Raw genomic sequence first — 17,579 nt, 5'->3', positions numbered from 1 at the left:
TAGCTGCGGCTGGACTACAGCTTTTGGACTATGGAGTGTTTATGTTTATGTTTATGTTTATGCATTTAGCAGACGCTTTTATCCAAAGCGACTTACAATTGAAAAAATATATAACATTACAGCTAATATCAAAGCTAACAATAAGCTACATAGAAGGAAACCACAAGTCAGACTCTGTCAGAGGTGACAGGGGTGACAGTGTAGCGATAGAGTACAGAAAGATAAAGTGCAGTAGGGAAGTACAGGGTAAGTGCTAAGATAGGAGATGCTCTCTGAAGAGCTGGGTTTTCAAGAGTTTGTTGAAGATATTCAGGGATGCCCCTGTTCTGGTAGCGCTCGGTAGGTCAATCCACCATCGTGGAACGACACATGAAAAGAGTCCGGGTTGTCTTAAGCATGTTGTAGGCACTGCTAGAATCCTGTGACGACCGGAGTGACCGAGTTGTGACATAAGCCTTTGCAAGAGCATTTAAGTAGATGGGAGCCGTTCCATTAAAGGGATAGTTCGGGATATTTGACATGAGTCTGTATGGCATCACCATAACCAGTGTCGTGCATTCAAACTGACTTACCCCCGACAGTGTCCTGTGAGCCGAGTTCTTGTCCAGTGTTGGTCAAGGCGAAAGTAGTCCGGCTTGTTTGCTGGGGTCAAGAAATTAGCGCGTTTTTCTTCCCAAAACAGTACGTGTGCTAAAGAGTGATTTATTTCATCACAAAAACCGAAGCCGGCAAAAGTCACTCCTCGTTATCACTTGGGCCCTATACTGTCTCTCATTGTGTATCACTGCGCACGTCATTCTGACCGCGAGCTGTGCGCACGAGTTCACTTTGTTTACTGCTCGGGAAGATGTCTGACAACGAGAGCGACGAGGAACATATTGACTTCCGTTCAGAGCCAAGGGGGTATCTTTATGAACCCGTTTATACTGAGGAGGAAGTTCGCCAAATGGACTTAGATCGGGCAGAAAGACAGAGGGTGGACAGAGAAGTGATGGAAACAGAAGCTGGAGCCACTGCTGGAGCTGCGATACCCAGGGTGGCCGACAAATCCTGGTGCACTTGTTTGAAGTGCGAAGTAATGCAGACAGAGGTGGAATGTTACTGCTGCCACGAGTGGGATTTAGTTATGCCCCAGATACAAAACCTTTCCATAGATGAGGATGTCGGCGGCCGCAGGACAGCTGCTGCCTGCATCACAAATAACGGTGACTTCCCTGCACTCCTGAATGCAGGCGTCTGAGAACTTTTTTCCATGTTCCCAAGATCAACTGGAAGAGGCGTCCCAGACCAGCCGGACCCGATGGCCAGTTGTCTGCAGAGTAAGTGTTGAGCACTGCCAAAGAACAGAAAGACTCGTGCGCACAGCTTGCGGTCAGAATGACGTGCGCACTGATACACAATGAGAGACAGTATAGGGCCCAAGTGATAACGAGGAGTGACTTTTGCCGGCTTCGGTTTTTGTGATGAAATAAATCACTCTTTAGCACACGTACTGTTTTGGGAAGAAAAACGCGCTAATTTCTTGACCCCAGCAAACAAGCCGGACTACTTTCGCCTTGACCAACACTGGACAAAAACTCGGCTCACAGGACACTGTCGGGGGTAAGTCAGTTTGAATGCACGACACTGGTTATGGTGATGCCATACAGATTCATGTCAAATATCCCGAACTATCCCTTTAAGGACTTTGTAGGCTAACATCAGTGACTTGTTAGTAATTGGCTTTGCTTTTTCGTAGTCACTTTTACTATTACTGTAGCCTTTGTAATTTGTCATTTAAATGTTCTATTTCCTTCTATAATTGGCTTTTATTTTTCCCTTATTTTTATCTATTACTCCAAAGAGTTATTGTTAAGCCTGGTTTATAGTCGGTAACGCAAGACGCAACGCAAGACGCAAGACGCAACGCAAGCCCTTGCGCGGTTGCAAGCCCCCCCTTGCGTGCTTGTGTGTGTCACCTCAATTTTCTAAACTTTACGCAAGACGCAAGCGTAAGCCACTGGCTGTGTTCGAAACCGCCTACTACTTGAAAACGGCATACTCATCGATCTGACAGTATGCAGAGCGTTTACACACAGTGCACTTCACTCCTGTCCGAGCCCAAATCAGCCAGCCTGAAAAGCTGATTTCCCTTAAGCTATAAACTCTGTAAATATATAATTTTAGCAACATTTGAAACATTTTCAGGCGAGAAAGTAGTCGTTTAGACCCCCAAGGTGTTGAAAATCTGACAAAATACCGGCTATTTACAAGAAGAAGAAGCATGAATCCACTCGAAGAGGTCCTGGCGGTGAATTTCCTTTCATCATAGTAGGCTTGTCATTGAAAAAACCCGCTACTCCACCTACTGTCCTGGCGGTGAATCGCCACGCAGCACACGCAAGCGCCGGCAAAGCTAAATGAAGCATAAACGTCTCAAGCCATTAACACAAGCGCAAGACGCAAGCGCAAGGGAAGTATAACTCAGCCTTTAGTTTTGGTCAGTTTTAACAGGTCATCATCTTGAATCCTTCACCACAAGCTGACAAGGCAATCAAGCTAAGCAATAGGCTATTCCTTCCAAAACCCGGCACATATGAATCCTCCCTTTCTCTCGCAAGAACTTGGTAGCATGAACAACAGGATGCAACAGAATCTCATCTAATACATGCGCTGTGGATCAATGGTAGCAGTTCTTGAAGAGCAGGAATTGAACAGCTCATGACACTGCGTAATCGCTTCCTCTGTTAGCTGTCACATACTTAGCATATATTAGCATCTAAATGGGAGGTACGTCCAAATTGTTAGTTTCACTGACTTGCAAGTTCAAAGTTGAAGGTTCAAGACCACACATTGGCAATTGCCTTTTTATTTTGCAGAGAAGAGTGGGGAAATAGAAAAAGCAATTTAGAGAGGGTAAAAGCAAAACAATTATTTGCAAATAACAATGGCTAAGATAATAGCAAAAGCAACTAAGATATAGCAAAAGCAATACTGAATTGCAAACACAATGGAGAAATGGTCAAAGCAATAAAGAAAATACATTTAGAAGGAGCTAATACAATATCAAAAGCAATACATAAATTGTTGAAGCAAAAGCTATTTAAAAAATGACAAATCAAAAGCAATAAAATAGATTATGTGAGAATAGAATTATATTGAAAGAATAATTTGATTTTATGAAATAAATTATTACAATATTTCTATATCTATTTTTTATTTTCCTAATTATTTTGACATTTCTCTATTTCCACATTTGTTCTTTCATTAATTCCTCTTCCTATTTCCTCATTAACTTGCTTAATGGAGATCTCTGTTCTTTAAAGAGCCAGATGAATTGACCCAGATGTTTTTTTTATTTGTGCACCAGTCCCAGCACCAGAACCAGAAAACCAATCAGTCATACTGATGCCTTGTAATTACCCCACTATTTTCATGTAATATAGGTCCATTGTGTACACAACGGTAACAGAAAAAAAACACAACGGCAAAAGAGAAATGACGTATGTAACTTTTTACACATGGAACAATATTGGTATGAAGTTCCAAATTGAAGATTTTGTCATTTTTGTGTAAAGGTCTAAAAAGTTAAGGCCACCATTATCATAAGAGTTCATTATTACAGATATAGTGTTTTTTGTTCCTCCATATAAAGTTTAATAACACCTTGTCAATATCTTTTGAGACCTGTTTGTTAACATCAAGAGATAAATCAGCATGTAAGACGGGATATTCGCGTCAAAATATTCTTTAATAGCAGCGCGTACGTTGACACTAGCAGCGCTCATATTTTGAAACATGTAAACCATAGTCCTTCCGGTTCAAAGGACGGACCACCACCAGTCAAATCAGCGACGATTCGTGTCGCCCGAGGGTACCTACCTTTTCCGTATTGGTTAATGTTGTTGTCGTTTCTCTTTTGGCGTTGTGTTTTTTGATTTGTCTTTGTGTTTTTTGATTTGCTGTTGTGTTTTCTCTTTTGCCGTTGTCGTTTCTGTTTTTTATCCAAAAAAATTAATTAGAGACGTTACCATCCCGAGTGCACTAAAATACGTTCTTATTAATGCAGCATATTTTATGGATCCTAATTTTTCCGCAGTAAAAAAAAAAATCAATTATAAACACTATCAATAAATAGAAATTAATGGAAATTAGACCAAGTTTGTAAAATGTATTTTATGATACTTGAAGAGATGGCAACAGAAAAAAAAATGTCACACAAAATGATGTGTCACAGCACAGAGTAAAGTAAATAGGTTGGTGTGCCATCCAGGACATGTGAGGTGCGTTACCCAGGATTTCTTCTGGGAAGCTACACCAAAAATAGATTATTTTATTTATTCATATGCACTCTCATAAAATCAGGATTGTGACATATCCATGTGTTAATGAATGATTGATATAACACTTTAATGGCTTATTCACCCAAATGCATTGGTCATAATGGCAAACCCTACACCTGGTTGTGTGGATGGGAAGTCTTCTGTGTTTCATTTTGAGTTATAGATAAATCCAAAATAAAGATTGGGGGTTACAAACACATATGGGTGACAACAAATTGCAGACAGTCTGAAATAATACAAATTCAATAATAGTGCAAGCTTAGCGATTCTTATTATAAGGTTATTTTAAGGATCCTTTTTTCCATACTCTCCAGCATGGGCATCGCAGGGAGAGCACACTGGTTTGAATCATACCTCACTGGTCTGTCATTCAAAGTCTCCTGGCTTGGTCACACTTCTGCAGCGCAGCACCTCGCCACAGGGGTCCCCCAAGGTTCAGTACTGGGACCTCTTTTCTTTGCCATATACACCACCTCACTGGGCCAGATCATGCGATCACATGGTTTCTCATACCAATGTTATGCTGACGATACCCAGCTCTATCTGTCATTCCCACCTGACGACCACACGGTCTCAGAACGAATCTCATTACACCTCTGACAGAGTCTGACTTGGGATTTCCTTCTATGTAGCTTATTGTTAGCTTTGATGTTAGCTGTAATGTTATATATTTTTTCAATTGTAAGTCGCTTTGGATAAAAGAGTCTGCAAAATGCATTAACATAAACATAAGGTTGGTGAGCAAATATTCATGCCCATTATGGAAATCTGTATATTTGTTGCCCATCCCTATTTTAACAGAGACAAAGGCCAGGACTGACTACTTTACTTACCATATGGGCCAAAATTCAGATATACTGAAAATATTCAAAAAGAAAGAAAAAGGAATCCAACTTTAATTGCTGATAAAATGCAACCAAAGTACTTTTCTTGAGTCTTGAAGACGTTTTTCTACATTTCAACATAGGTGGTGGCTTTTGGCATCACTTGCAAAACACTTGCAATGCAGCTCTGTCATCCCTCCTCACACAATTATATTGCCAAAACATCTCATACATGTTTGCTAGGTCGTTAAACAATTCACAGGCAACAAGCAAAATGACCTTGAAAATTATTGGGTAGATGAGTGACATGTGACCTCAACAACTCTCAAGGTGTGAATGTCATCTATTCAAGCACTTGGAAGTCTAAAGATATTTTTAGACAAATATGAAAATCAGATACTGTCTGAAAATTGAGAAAGGAAGAGGTCAGAACTACACAACTCTCACAAAAGCCGTCTGTAAAAGGCAATGCATCAGTATATAAGATTAAAAGTGTTTCTCCTCAACAGAGATACAAGTAATTGATTGTGGGAGGAAATATGTTTCTGTGGTTGTTTGTGTTTGTGTTATTTTAAATGTCCCTTTTAAAAAAACTGCCAACCTCGCACTGAGTAATGAGAACATAAACACTCGAAATGTAACGTCAGTTAGTCACATTGAATCAAATACAAAACCCTATTGAAGAGCATTCATAGCCCACAAATAGATTGTTGAAAAAATTGAAAAAAACACTTTAACTTATTATTGTTTTGAAACTGGAGAACACCCATGTGGGCACAAATCCTCATTACAGAGAATAAAGGCACACTAAATAAAGTGGCTTTTTTCTTCTTTACACAGCCAGGGCATCCTCTTATTACTGTCCAACACACCATTTGACACAGCCAAAAATTAAACTGACAAATAAGGAATGTGTTTAAAGTTAGTTTTAATTATAGAGTACCTTAAATGGGGCTGCACGGCAGTGTGGTGGTTAGCACCATCATCTCTATGTGGCCCTGTTATTGACTGGCGACCCTTCAAGGGGGTACCCCGCCTCTTGCCCGATGATAGCTGGGACCCGACCGATGGTATGGGTGGGTATAGAAAATGGATGGATGGATGGATGGAAGTACCTTAAATGTAATTTATATCACGTGCCCTTTGGTTTATTTAGATCCAGTTTCAGTCTTTTTTACTTTCAATTATTCTTTGCTTTCTCAATCTTTTGGCTCATTTGAGTTTCAGCATCTCTTCTGTATCTGCATTTTATTTCATCATTTAGTCTTTTAAAAAATAAATGGTCCCGTTTTAAAAATCTTGCCTTAAGCAGGATCCAAACAACTTAAACCGTAGAGCAGATTGTTTCTTACTGTTTTCCATTTCATTGTCCTTCCAGAAAAGTTGTGAAATATCCTGTGACAGAATTGAATCTTAATTTTTCTGAAGACCTAAAACAACTTCCCTTAAAACTGTGAAATGCAGTATTAGCTGTGGTGGAGAATGTGAGAATCTGCTCTTTGCACACTTTTGTCTTGCCAGTGCTTGTTCAAGTATACACTACCAATAGTAGGAGGAGCTGTAATAGTAGTTGCAGTATTTGCATATTAAAGAAATGGAAACACAAACTACTACTTTTTTTTACTCGTACTAATTTTACTTGATGTTATAAAAGCATTGTTGGTCAAAGCACCAGGATTAGGAGTAATGATAGTGTTTCTGGGTATGCTACTGCTTCAAAATGTCATAAAAAAGTCAAATCCCTTAAAATTCGCACATCAAACAAAAGGAAATTAAGCTTGAATGAAAAGTATTGACAAGAATAATGCTTTTAATAATTCTTAAAGTGAACAAGGACCAATCAACCTGGAGAAGATCACCAGCCACTGTCTGCTTACGTAGTCTTGGGCAGCTTCTAACTAATTAAACGCCTTGTTGCTCTTAAAAGCTTTGAGAACATCAGGATGCAAGGATCCTGTCAACACATTAATGTTTGTTGAAAGCAAGGACATTGCATAATTCTAAGATTCATCATTGAGATCTCTTGTTTAAATGCATTGAATAACCTTGCTCAACTCAAGCACTGATGAACCCGCATCATCCTGTGACAGTGATCGAGCACATTAATTTCTAAGTCCTATCAATCATTGCATTACATTCATTTAACAGAGATTAATCCATTGGGGAACACATTATAGGTTGGGTTCTGTATCTTGCCCAAGGATACTTTGACTAATTGTCTGAAAAAGTGGGGATCGAACCAACAATCTTCCTATTGAAATTTGACCATGTGACGTGGTCAAACAATAAAGTGAAGCTTAGATTTGATGTGTTTCTTGTCTTTATTCTTGTCCTGTGGGGCCCACTATTTGCACAACGTACTGCTACTTTGTCTGATCAATATGCAGCAACCACAAACAGACACAGACACATGCAGATTGAATTCATGCATGTTGTTTTTCACTACCGTGAATTTTCATTTAGCGCTGATGCATCTACCTAAATGGATGAGCCATCCCTGATTCACACTTTGAATGCTGAGAACAACTTCTGCTGTGTTCTCTCGCTACCTGTACCCTAATTTCAGAGGGTGTGTCTATTTCAATCACTGCTCCAGTGTGTAGACAAACTTTTGGGCTGCGGTGCCTTGAGACTTTCGGAGTGAAAGGCAGGTATTTTGATTCTGCAGTATATGAAGGAAATCAGCTACATGCTCAAAACACATTTTTCCCACTGAATGAACAAATGAATAAATAAATGAAAAAAAAATCCAGGGCAGTGCTGTATTTGAAAGAGTGGGTGGATTAATTCTGTCAGAACTGCAACCTGTAATCCATCAAGAACAAGGGATTTATGTGCTAACCTGATAGAGGAAAAAATCTATTAAATTTTGTGTCTCTGAGGAAAGACGCCAATGTAACAGTGTTGTTCATGTTCCACTGAACCCTTTTTTCATTTTAATTTTTCCTACAGGCTGTATGAGGGATCTACGCCTCAATGGTCACTACATGCCAATGGATAGCCAGCTAAGAGATGGGGTATCCCAGGTCAGCGCACAAGGACTCTCTATCGGATGCTCGTCTGATTCCTGCAAGAGGAACCAGTGTAGCCCTCCCTTTACCTGTGTTGACTTGTGGAGAGTGCACGAATGCAGGTACACACCAATGCATGGCCTAGCGCACCCACACACTTACACACACACTTATCATTTAGACTCAAGGGCATGAAGATGTGCTTTTAAACCAACCTGAAGCCTTTGAAGCCACTTCTCAGCTCCTGATATTGATGTTTATGTTATTATAATTGCTGTTGAGGTTAAAAAGCAGATGACACATCGATCAGTTTTTATTTGTCATAAACCTGGTAAAATGTTGTAAATCTTACGAGAACCATTTCATAGAAAAAGAAGCATTTAGTCTTATGGGTTATTTGCTTTCTGGGAAATGAGGACGCCTGTTAAAAAGCATTTTGTGAGGAAAACCTAAAAGTAAGGGCATAATAGAAAAAAAATCATAAAACCACAAGTAGCATGATGATGACATGCTGCTGAAGTTTGGACCTTTATAACAGTTCTATAACATGTTTGTTACAGAACTAGATCAAATTAAGTTTATTAATTCATACTAGTTACTGTATATCTGTGAGTCAGTGAGTATCTAATCTTAAGACAACATTAACTTGCATAATTTCAACATAGCATTCTGTCATTCAATGCTAGACAAGTTCACTGTCACAACAACTTGAACAAATGACAACAACTTGCTAAAAACCGAAGATAACAGCAATGGTCCAGATTCCACATCTGAAAATTGCTTCAGTATTAAACCAATGATTGTACCCTGGGATCGATTTAACTGTTCCACTGTCAGACTCTCATTGAAAATATGTGTATAGAGATTTTATAGACTGCTTTGGCAAACACTCTGAAAGCTCAACAGGGCTAGCAATAAAATTGTGTTTGTTAGTTTAAGAGTCATCAGTTCGAACAAATTATGCCATAGAGTCCTGGGAATAATGGGAATTGTTGGATCCTTTAGAGCATATGTGTCAAACTCATGGCCCGCGGGCCAATTGTGGCCCGCCACGTTATTTTATGTGGCCCGCGAGAGCTTAAAAGGTCTGATTGTCTAAAAATAAGTCAAATACGTGCAGTGACCAAAAACTACATTTCCCACAATGCATGCCGATTATGTTACGCGCTGTGACGGCATCCCGCCACTGGACTGCAATGTTTCCAAATCGATGCGATTTTCCCAACAAGTGGAATTGAGAAATACAAATAATGATCCCAAAATGTCCAGGAAGAGAAAAATTGATGCAGATGCTCTGCATCAATTTTTCTGTTTCAAGAAAGATTTGAAGGGGAAGAGAAAAACCGGAATGTCTTTTGTTGTGAGGCGGTTGTCAAAGTGTGCGATCTATGTCGCCATTTTAAGACCAAACACGGAGCTAAGTATACCAGCATCAGGCATCAAGAAAAACAACAAATTACCCAAGAATTAAAAGGCTTTGTTTGTTTGATATTTCAAGTTTTGAACAAAGTAAATGTCATAACTTTGACATTTGATGTGTTTGATGTTATTTTTCTTTATTCACTTGGATAGTTTGATCGTTGATTGATGGAGTGATTGTGGGTTTCATAACCTGACAAATTAAAAGGATTTATGATATAATAACAGAGCAACAACCAAACATATTTTTTTTATATCTATGTAAATATATATATGTAATATTTGTAACTTGAATAAGTAATATATTCAGAGTTACTTAACATTAAGGAGTAGTTACATTTATTTTACATTGCATTTCTGGCCCTTTGATGGAAATGATTATGCTGATGTGACCCTCGGTGAAAATGAGTTTGACACCCTTGCTTTAGAGCCTCATTTTGGAGTAAAAATCAAGATATCATCCTCTCCTACATTTACTTGCATCACTTTCCTTAGTCAGTCTCTGAAGCTCTGTCAGCTTTACAGATGTGCAGTAGTAACTCTATAACCCAGTGATTGCGGATTCTAACGGTGTCTCTGCGTAAATTGCTTCTGGTAGATTATCTTCCCAATGTAGAAAGATGAAATATAGATAGAGATAATTTCCTTTCTGCTTTCACTTAAAATATTGCTCCAAGGACCCCAGGCTCTGGGTCCTGAAGAGAATCTTTTAATTATTTTTATCTCGTATTTATTTTTTATTTAAAACTCTGTTACTTGCTCTACTTTCTCATTGTGTGTGTCCTTTCTGAGTTAAACAGTTGAGCAAACAAACTTACCATAATCTATCACTGCCTATGCTTGTACGTTCTGGTCAAGTTAATGTTATCTATGTGAAAGTTGTTTACATGAAGGAGCTTGTGAAAATAGTAAAGTAGCTCAACAGACAAAGTCATGGACGTCGTTATTATTGCTCTTAATTAATTTATCAAGCCAATGTGTAGAAGAAGTCGAACTTGTCTCGCTTGTCACTTTTTATTTGAAAGGACAATATGATAATAATATATCTGCTTAAACCAGTCACTCTTTAAATTCATTGTAAAAGTCAATGTATCTGTCAGCATACTGCTTTGCAGAGGTGGTTATGTTTAGTCTCAATCCGAGTAACTTGTAAAAATCTTTTTGTACAGTTGGGTATTCATGGAATCTGTTCGCTGTTCTCGCTGTCAGCGGCAGCAACAAAAGCAAAATCATTTCATATCTCGCTCTGTGCCTTTGCCTTTTCCACAAACTGGGGACAGTCATTGACAGAACATAAACCAGAAAGATAAAGCAAGCAGAGATGCAGCTACACACACACACAAACACACGCACACACACAGTGTTGCTCACTAACATAAATCACAGGAGACGTGATGTTAACTGCAAGGTATCAGGATACCTTTTAAGCATCAACATACTGTGTGACATATTGATGGTTACATTTTTATTAGAATTGTATGATAAGATGAAACTTCTTTGAACACCATGTCAAAATGTGTGTGAAAAGTGGGTAGGGTTATTTTCGGTGTAAAACTGGCCTCATAGTCAAAGCCACACACTGTTGCTAATGTGTTCAGCAACAGCATTGTCCACTTTAGACGATAATGAATAAGGCAGTGAGCATCACCGGCTCTGTCACATCATTATTTGTGACTGATTATCTCTTTGGATGAAAGATGGATGGATTTGAAACCCTGATGAGGTTCAAACTTGCTTGATTGCTTGATCAACATTTCGCACACAGGATTGTATTTTTCCCCTGGTTAGTCTGTCAGCATGAATGTTGTGCAATGAAAAGCCACAGCAAGCTACTAGCCCTCTCCTGTTGGACAAGCTGAATTAAACACAGTGCTCTCAGCCACATCCAGAAATCTCAGCAATTTTTCTGCCACTGGAAATGTCAGCCTCTATTCAGTCAGTGCAGCCTTCTAGCTTTTAATCTCGTCTTCCCTTTTTTTTCCTTTCTTCTCTTATCCACTCACCCACATCATTCATCCATAATTTTTTTTCTTGCTTTTTCCTTTACAGTGCCTCTCATTCTCCCACTCAGTCAGTACATTACACTCCATTCCTCTATTTCTTGGTTTATACGGCTCTCATTTTTCTCACCCCAGCTCTGTTTTCTAACAACCTCCACCCCCGCCCCCCTGTCCCTGCCACACACACAGCACACCTGCACTCTCCTTCAGTTAGTTATTCTCTTTTTCCCATCTGAAATAAACCTCAGAAGATGATTAGAGAGGAGTAAATCTTGACTATGAGTCCTCAAAGCCCAACAAACTTACCCTAGACCTAAACATATTACTCTAAATTCCCACATACACAATCACTGAGTTTAAACATGTCTGCCGAACTAGAAGACTGCAGTAGGAGACTTTCATTCCGAAACCCTTTATTTCCAAGCAAGGACAGCTGAGACAATTACATACCTGAAATAGTGCTTTATTGAAGCGTATTTCAATGTCAGGTCAGACTGTTTTGGAGCAGATACTGCTGAAGGAAGAGACTGGAGAGAGCATCCATCTATCCATCTGTTTTCTGTACTCGCTGAATCCAGCTCAGTGTCCCGGGGTACTAGAGCCTATCCCTGCTGTCATTGGGCGAGAGGCAGGGTACACCCTGGACTGGTCGCCAGTCCATCACAGGGCCACACAGGGACGAACGAGACAAACAACCAGCCACAGTCACTGCTTGGGACAATTTAGAGCCACCAATTAATCTGGATCAAAATTAACCTTTGGGGCGGTGGGAGGAAGACGGAGTAAGCAGAGAGAACCCACGCAAATATGGAGAGAACAAGCAAATTCCACACAGAAAGGCCCCAGCTGGAATTCAAACCAGGAACCCTCTTACTGTGAGCTGACGGTGTTAACTACCACACCACCGTGCAGCCCGTGGAGAGAGCAATATTACCACATTATACCGCCAATACAAGATATTACAGCAAAAACATTTAACCAACCTATTTCATGTAATTGTGAAATAGGTCTATTTGTAATTTGTTATTTGATTTATTTTGTGACTCAAGCAACTACATCTAAGACAGACTGTTAAACTACGTGCACACTAGGACAGAAATATTTTTTTCCACATGAAAATGCTGTTTTTACTACTTCCAGTGTGAATGGATTAAGAATGAATGTGTTAATGTGTAGATGGGGCAACTGGAACCTTTAGAAATAAAGTGACGATTTAGTGACGCTCATTTGCATCTTAAAGAGGTTATATCAGTCAAACGTGTTTTTACTGATTTATCATTTCCTGTCACATATTTGTCACAACTGAGCAGCCAACCTCGGTTTTTTGTTTGCACTCCTTTGCACATACCCAGTGAGTATATGGTCGATGTGTTTCTAGGTGGGTTTATATGGATGATTAAGGCATAATTATGTAGTCTGCACAAATCAGACGAACGAATAATGTTGTTTAATAGCAGCCGAATACCAGCCATTCATTCATGTATCACTGATAGAAATTCATTTAATAAGATAGATGACAGTGATTTTCATTAATAGATATCAGAAATATTGACAGTGTTTGGAACCATTTTTTGTTGCTCCTGTTGGAGCTGAGCCTGTGTTCACATCTGTGATTGTTTGCCACTTCTTGTTCTTCACTTCTTTGGAAAAAAAAAAAACATATTCTCAGCACAGACAACAGCAAAAAAATCTTTTTTGAAAGCACATACTCCGGATGGAAATTTCTTTAACGAGTATCTTCCCGCAAAAGTTACGAGAGTGTAGAGACCAAAAGCAACCTGTGTCAAAAAGTCCTACAGCTCTTTCTAATTCCTGTGTGTGAGCATCCACACTCATTTAGGTTACACGATTATGCTCATTATAACACAAACTCCACTTATGGCTAACAATGGCCAAAACCAGAGAGTGCAGAAGAGAGGAGCAGCATTGTGTTTGACTGGCAGGTGTCCTGCATTCAAGACCGACACAGACTCCAGCGAGGCATATTGAACACTGAGCGTTGAGCTTTGGTGGTGGCACACAAATCCCCATCACAGCTAATTATCTTTTAAAATGTCTTTCAAACAGCTTAATGGAGATATATTTCTCCCTGCATTATCAAGATACTTGGCATTTACTGTGAGCTGTGAAAATTAAATTTGAAGTCTGGCTCTGGTTGCCTTTGACAGGTCATGCTATTTTGTGTTTGTTCTTAAGGTTAAAAGTAAAGTTGCTTTTATAGCTAATAAAACTTACATGGGGATGAATGTGTTGTAGCTTTTGTTGAAAAGCTTCTATAAAGACTGTCATTCAAAGACTGACATTAAAAACATAATAACGAGAGAAACAGTGTGTTCCATTCTTTTTGGCACTGATTCAAATCTCCCTACACCTGCACTGAGTGCAAGATGGAATCTAGAGAGAAATTTCTGGCACTGAAGAGCGAGTTTTACATAAAAAAAAGTTCTACCTTTCAGCCAAAACAGCCAATTCCTCAAGTTTATAAGGCTAAAAATGTCCCTACATATATTTGGACTTTAATGAGTGAAACAAAGTAGTTACATAGTAGTTACATTTTGAATAGATAAGACTTTACCATTGACATCGATAAATTTGAAGCTTTATCAAAGCACCAAATTTCGTTAGTGCATTTAGTTAGTATCCCCACACCCCCCTGACACCTCTCTCCATGGGCAACTCCAGAGTATGAGAGAGTCCAGCCCTTCTCCAGGAGTTTGATTCCAGAGCCAACGCTGTGTGTGGAGGTCAGCCCAGCTATATTTTGTTGGTGCCGCTCCATGTCATAGACCAGCTCAGGCTCTTTCCCTGCCAGCGAGGTGACATCCCATGTCCCTAAAGCCAGTTTGCAACGCCAGAAATTGGCCTGCCCAAGTCCCCGCCTTCGCCTGCCACCCAGCTCACATTGCACCCGACCTCGGATTTCCTCCCCGCGAGTGGTGGGCCCATTATTTAAAAAAAAAAATTCGTCTGACCAGAGATTAGTTTTCTGAGTCCATTGTAAATTACCTTTGACCAAGAGAAGATGGCAGCGTTTCTGGATCACGTTCACACATGGCTTCGTAGCATGATAGAAATTTAACCTGCATTTGTGGATGACACGGTGAAGTGTGTTCACAGACAGTGGTTTCTGGAAGGGTTCCTGAGTCTGTTTTAAATGCACTGGCACATGAAAGCCTGAAATTCTCATGAATGCATGTTGATTATACCTTTGTGTCCCTTGCACACAAAGATGTCTTCACACTCTCTGAATCGTTTGATTTATGTCATCTCTTAATCTTTGTTATTCTTGTTTGTTTTTTTTACATTTTACACAGTGACACTTTTTTTAGATTGGCATTATAAAGAGTAACTTGTCAACAGACAAAAGTTTTTAAAAAATGGAATAAAAGATTGCATTCTAAACAAATGCGATTGGCAGAGCCTCTTAAAATACAGCAAGGGTAAATAGTGAAGCAGATTAGTGGGAAATCAACATGGTTATATAATAATAACAGAGTTTAGGAGAAGTCAGATACAGGACATTAACTCTTCATTACCTTGCCTGTTTAGTGGCAGAGGAAATAAATTAAACAATTTTTCTGGATTTAATGTCGAATGGTGGGCCCACATGGATCCAAATATATAAGATTGACTTAACTTTACTATGACAGAACAACGAGCCCCTCACAAGAAACCACTGACAAAACTAATCATCAAAATGAACAGCCTGGATCTGTTCCATGGACACTAAATGAGATACTGCATTAATGGGTTCATAAAATGTTTGTTTGAGTTGTTCCACCCAAATGAGCTTTTAATTACAGTGGTGCTCTCTGAAGTGAGGCAGAAAATGTGGCCCCATCTGCATAAAATCACCCTTGTTACTGCCAGTGCCACAGTCAGCATTTTCATGTTCCACAGTTCCCTCTCTATTAAAGTCTCCATCCTATTGAGATCACTGATTATAGGAGTAATTAACTTTTTCCACCGGTGGAAACTGTAGTCACATTTACTTAAAATCCTATGAGTATTTCAAGGAAAATATCAATACTGAATACATTTTCCTCTTTATAGAGTAGATTTCTCAAGAAAACTACTCCTGTCATTGGTTACATTTGGATACAATTATACACCACATTTGTTTAACATAATATGCATTTTACTTATTACTTTGTGCATTCATGCACAATCTTATGATCCTAGATGCTGCTGCCCCCCCGTCTATCTCTCATAACTGAACAATGGCTGAGGCTTGAGTGATAGATCTAAAGTCAACCATTGTGGTCTTACTTGGCACATTAACACTAGAAAAAAAGTAAAAGTAATTGTGTTAGTCAGTCAACAATCAAACTTTTATAACACATGTTAGTCTGACCAAAACTGCACAACATCAAAGCTCTCAAATAATTTGTCAGATGGCTAAAACATATCATAATTTGGGATGGAAAAGCATCTCATTAAGACCATGTATCAACTCGTGGTCACTTAGAGCATTTTCAGACTCTTGCTCTGCTCCAATAAAATCCTGATTTTATTAGAGCACATATAGAGATAATGAAGAGGTTGTGGTCAGTTCACTGTTTTCTACGCAACCATATTTCTTTACTTTGCATCTGTTTTCATTCACGTGTAGTTCTATAACACGCCCACCTCATCAGATCTGATGTCATGTACAGTGCATTTAGTGCATTTGAGTTTCTTCATCTTTTCCTTCAACTCTCTCTTGTTCCTCCTTTCGACTTCATATCTGCAGATGTCCTCCTGGTCACATGATCCGTGTGAATGGGACCAGGAAGTCGTGTGTCTACACCCTGTGTGCCACACGGCCTTGTCACCGTGGAACCTGCGTGGCCCATTCGCCCTCCAAATTCACCTGCCACTGTCCAGAGGGTTACAGGGGACGGCACTGCGAGACAACACTGGCAATTTACAGGGAGGACGTGGGCTTGAGCTTCAGCTCCCTCTTCGCCATCTGTATCTGCTTCATGGCCTTATTGGGTAGATATTGTTCCACTGCATGTTACACATATTTTGCAGTCATTTTGTTCAATATAGCGGTTTTTATCATAACCCCGTTGCATCTAACATTTGATGCATACTTTTTTCTGATGACAACTTTACTGTTCTTACTCCATTTATATTATACATCTATCAAACTTGACAGATGATGGAATTTCCATTTAAGGACCTGATGACGTACAGCCTAAATTAATATTTAACTTAAAGAAAAAATGAAGGCTCTCATTCTTTCCTTGTCACACTTTCACACCACGTTTTTAACAATGTTTTTTCTTCTTTGCTAATCAATGTCTCAGTCTATCCTTAGTAATCTGTTATATATCGTAGGAACATTGTTATCATGCTCACTACTGCAAGGGCCTGACAACTAACACTGCTAAGAAGTGGATGTAATAATTACTACGTGGGGCTTCTATCAGTGGGGGACATGGTAGTGATTTCTAACAGGAAATGAAACCCTGAAGAAAAAGAAACAAAGAAAATAGATTGTCTTGTCCATATGTGAGAGAAAAATGGAGGCTGTGTTATAATCTAAAAACTTCTTTAGGTGTTAGATACATAACACTCATCAGTCTTTTAAAGCAATAGCATTCAGTCATTGGTCCCTTTTTTGATAAATACTCCTTACAGCTTCTTACAGACATGCCTGTGAAAGGGACAGAGAAACGGCTGATTACACAATCACAAAGGTTGCCATTTCTGTGAGACTGAACAGCACATCAAGTGAGGTATATCACATAAAGTCACAGTTTTCTCACACCATCCTGTATCGCCATGGTAATTTAAATTAGCATGCCAAGTGCACACTGGTTGTGGATGGAAGTACATTTCTACACGGTTAACCTTATTGAATGGTCAGTGTTATACTCACAAGGGTTTAACAATAACAGCATGGTTGTTATCATGCTGTTACTCTATATCTTGTAAAAACGTTTTACTTCACCTGAAGATACCACATCCAGCATCAGTGCTGTATATGAGATGAGAAATCGCCTCACCACAGAA

The 17,579-nt window shown here is 39.3% G+C and overlaps 1 protein-coding gene across 1 annotated transcript in view; it reads left to right on the top strand.

The window, feature by feature from the left end:
* LOC142383713 (neural-cadherin-like) overlaps positions 1-17,579 on the top strand; it is a 371,241-nt gene that overhangs the window by 332,576 nt on the left and 21,086 nt on the right. Inside the window, exons 34-35 of the mRNA XM_075469412.1 lie at positions 8,099-8,279; positions 16,309-16,553. Coding sequence (XP_075325527.1) covers positions 8,099-8,279; positions 16,309-16,553 — 426 coding nt within the window. The remainder of the gene's footprint in view (positions 1-8,098; positions 8,280-16,308; positions 16,554-17,579) is intronic.

Source organism: Odontesthes bonariensis, chromosome 1 (genome assembly GCF_027942865.1).
Source record: "Odontesthes bonariensis isolate fOdoBon6 chromosome 1, fOdoBon6.hap1, whole genome shotgun sequence".
Lineage (NCBI taxonomy): Eukaryota > Metazoa > Chordata > Actinopteri > Atheriniformes > Atherinopsidae > Odontesthes > Odontesthes bonariensis.
Note: the sequence above shows the minus strand (reverse complement) of the source record. Positions and strands in the feature narration are given on the sequence as shown.